Below are 3,243 nucleotides of genomic sequence, written 5' to 3' on the forward strand. Positions count from 1 at the left end.
TGAGATTTGACTATCTGACGGACCCTCCTCTCCAGGAACCCTGAATAGACATTACCAGGGAGGCTCAGAAGTGTGATCCCCCTATATTTGGAACACACTCTGCGGTCCCCCTTTTTAAATAGGGTTAAATAGGGGGACCACCACCCCAGTCTGCCAATCCAGGGGAACTGCCCCCGATGTCCATGAAATATTGTAGAGTCGCGTCAACCAACGCAACCCCACAACATCCAGAGCCTTAAGGAACTCCAGGCAAATCTCATCCACCCTCGGCGCCCTGCCACTGAGGAGCTTTTTAACCACCTTGGTGACCTCAGCACCAGAGACTGGAGAGTCCAACCCAGGATCCTCAGGCTCTGCTTCCTCATGGGAAGACGTGTTGGTAGGATTGAGGAGGTCTTTGGAGTATTCCACCCACCAACCCACAACGTCTCAAGTTGAGGTCAGCAGCACACCATCCCCACCATAGATAGTGTTGAAGGTGACCCCCCCACCCTCCGAGATGCCAGATGGTGGACGCCTGAGTTTTTGCCTCAGTGACCAACCGAGCCGCAATCTGCTTGGATTGCCAATACCCATCAGCTGTTTCCGGAGTCCCACAGGCCAAAAAGACCTGATAGGACTCCTTCTTCAGCCTGACAGCATTCCTCACCCCTGGTGTCCACCAGGGGGTTCGAGTTGCCGCTTGACAGGCACCGACAAACTTAGGGCCACAGCTCAGGTAAGATGCTCCGACAATGGAGGTACAGAACATGGCCCACTCAGACTCAATGTCCACCACCTCCCCTGGAACGTGTTCAAAGTTCCCCCGGAGAAGCGAGTTGAAGCTCCGTCTGACAGGAGACTCTGACAGATGTTCCCAGCAYACCRTCACTATACGTTTGGGTCTGCCAGGTCTGACCGGCATCCTCCCCCACCAACAGAGCCAACTCACCACCAGGTAATGATCAGTTGACACCTCTGCCCCTCTCTTCACCCGAGTGTCCAAGACATGTGGCCACAGATCAGATGAAACAACAACAAAGTCGATCATCGAACTGTGGCCTTGGGTGTCCTGGTGCCAAGAGCACATATGGACACCCTTATATTTGAATATGGTGTTCGTTATGGACAATCCATGACGAGCACAGAAGTCCAATAACAAAACACTGCTCAGGTTTAGATTGGGTGGGCCGTTCCTCCCAACCACGCCTCTCCAGATCTCACTGTCATCACCCACGTGAGCGTTGAAGTCCCCCAGCAGAACAAAGGAGCTCCCGTTATGAGCGCTCTCCAGCACCCCCTCCAAGGACTCCAAAAAGGGTGGATAATCTGAGCTGCTGTTAGGTGCATAGGCACAAACAACAGTCAGGACCCGTCCCCCTACACTTAAGCGGCGGGAGGCAACCGTCTCGTTCACCTGTGTGAACCCCAACGTACAGGCACCGAGATGGAGGGCAATAAGTATGCCCACTCCTGCTCGGTCCAACCCCTCTGGAGGAGACTGTTTCCAGAGCCAGAGCGGTGCGTCGAGGTGAGTCCAACTATATCTAGTCGGAACCTCTCAACCTCACACACCAGCTCAGGCTCCTTCCCCACCAGAGAGGTGACTTCCACGTCCCTAGAGCCAGCTTCTGTAGCCGAGGATCAGACTGCCAAGGTCCTCGCCCTCGACCACTGCCCAACACACAATGCACCAGACCCCTACGGCCCCTCCCACAGGTGGTGAGCCCATGGGAAGGGGGACCCACGTCTCCTCTTCGGGCTGTGCCCGGCCGGGCTCCGTGGGTGAAAGCCCGGCCACCAGGCACTCACCAACGTGCCCCACCTCCAGGCCTGGCTCCAGAGTGGGGCCCCGGTGACCCGCGTCCGGGCGAGGGAACACTGACTCCATTTATGGTACTCATCATAGGGGTCTTTGGGCTGCACTTTGTCTGACTCCTCACCTAGGACCTGTTTGCCTTGGGTGATCCTACTGGGGGCATGAAGCCCCCGACAACATAGCTCCTAGGGTCATTGGGACACTCAAACCTCTCCACCACGATAAAGTGGCAGCCCATGGAGAGGAATACAAAAGTCAGCAAACTATTCCCACTGTACAATAGCACTGTGTATCTGTAATAATGTGGCACATGAATAGTTAAAATAACACCAAGTGATTGTAGTTTAAAAACTATAAACAACAAAACAATAATGTTAATGTTGACTCAGCATTCATACAATAAAGCATTTTTGGTAAAACTGTTTTTTGTATCTATCAGCCCTGTGACCTGTCAGACAACGAAGAGGAATCTGTCACATTTAAAAGGCTCCACAAACTCGTCAGCTCCACTCGGAAAGTCAAGAAAAAACTGATCAGAGTGGATGATGAGAAGAAGCCCGAAGTGGAAGGTACTGAACCCGACCCATCAGACCAGAATCAGACCTAACTTCATGAATAAGCTCAGGAGTTTTTAGGTTTTGAATGTTTTTACAGTAAAATGCTTCAGAGAAAAGAAGGTATGGTAATTTAATTATCACCCTCCACCAAAGGCAAAATGACAACTCTGTGTGTTTATGTTTGCTTTTCTGTTAGCAAAATATATCCTCAACCAACGGACTGGTTTTTATTAGAATTGTAATCACTGGATGAACTTCTACAACTACACTGCCAAACTTCTAAATCTAAAATTAAGTTTAAAAAAATTGATTTTAGTCTGAATCTTCTCAAATTAAGGGAAATTAACTTCTGGTGGAGAGAGACAATTGCACTGAAACTTCTTGATTTCCAGGCTAAAAAAGATTAATAATCTAACACAATCTACTCTTGCTTCGTATATTATGAAGGCGATTTTGTTTTTGTATTATTCAATCGACCAAAAAAAGCTAATTCAATCCAAAAAATGTTTTTAATAAAAAAAATTAATCTAAAAAATTTTTTTTCAACCAAACAAAAAAGCAATTTAAATAAAAAAAATTCAATCATTAAGTTTTTTGCAAAACAGAAACTTTTTTTTTCTCATGTCAGAAATCTTTGGTTTGATTCTCAAACTTTTGGTTGATGCTTTAAGTTTTTGGTTGAACTCAAAAAAGTTTTGAACTCAGAAAACATGAACATCCGGGGCGGGGCCTAAGGAGGAACAAAAGATGTAAGACGTGTCCCTATTGGTTAGTGCGGACTGAATCAGTTTCCTCTTAAATCGCTTCAGTCATCACTGACCAATAAATAGGTTGGTGCAGCTAGAGTTTGAGATTCAACCAAAGATTTCTGACATGTGAATAAAAAGT

At 47.6% G+C, this 3,243-nt stretch overlaps 1 protein-coding gene across 1 annotated transcript in view; it reads left to right on the plus strand.

Annotated features, from left to right (window-relative positions):
- Nucleotides 1-3,243, plus strand: part of LOC106532349 (SAM and SH3 domain-containing protein 1) — a gene marked incomplete at its 5' end in the record, with an annotated part of 37,531 nt that overhangs the window by 13,264 nt on the left and 21,024 nt on the right. The window contains 1 exon segment of the mRNA XM_014028386.1: nt 2,238-2,367. Within this exon segment, the coding sequence (XP_013883840.1) occupies nt 2,238-2,367 (130 nt within the window).

This window comes from Austrofundulus limnaeus, unplaced genomic scaffold, assembly GCF_001266775.1.
Source record: "Austrofundulus limnaeus strain Quisiro unplaced genomic scaffold, Austrofundulus_limnaeus-1.0 Scaffold755, whole genome shotgun sequence".
NCBI lineage: Eukaryota > Metazoa > Chordata > Actinopteri > Cyprinodontiformes > Rivulidae > Austrofundulus > Austrofundulus limnaeus.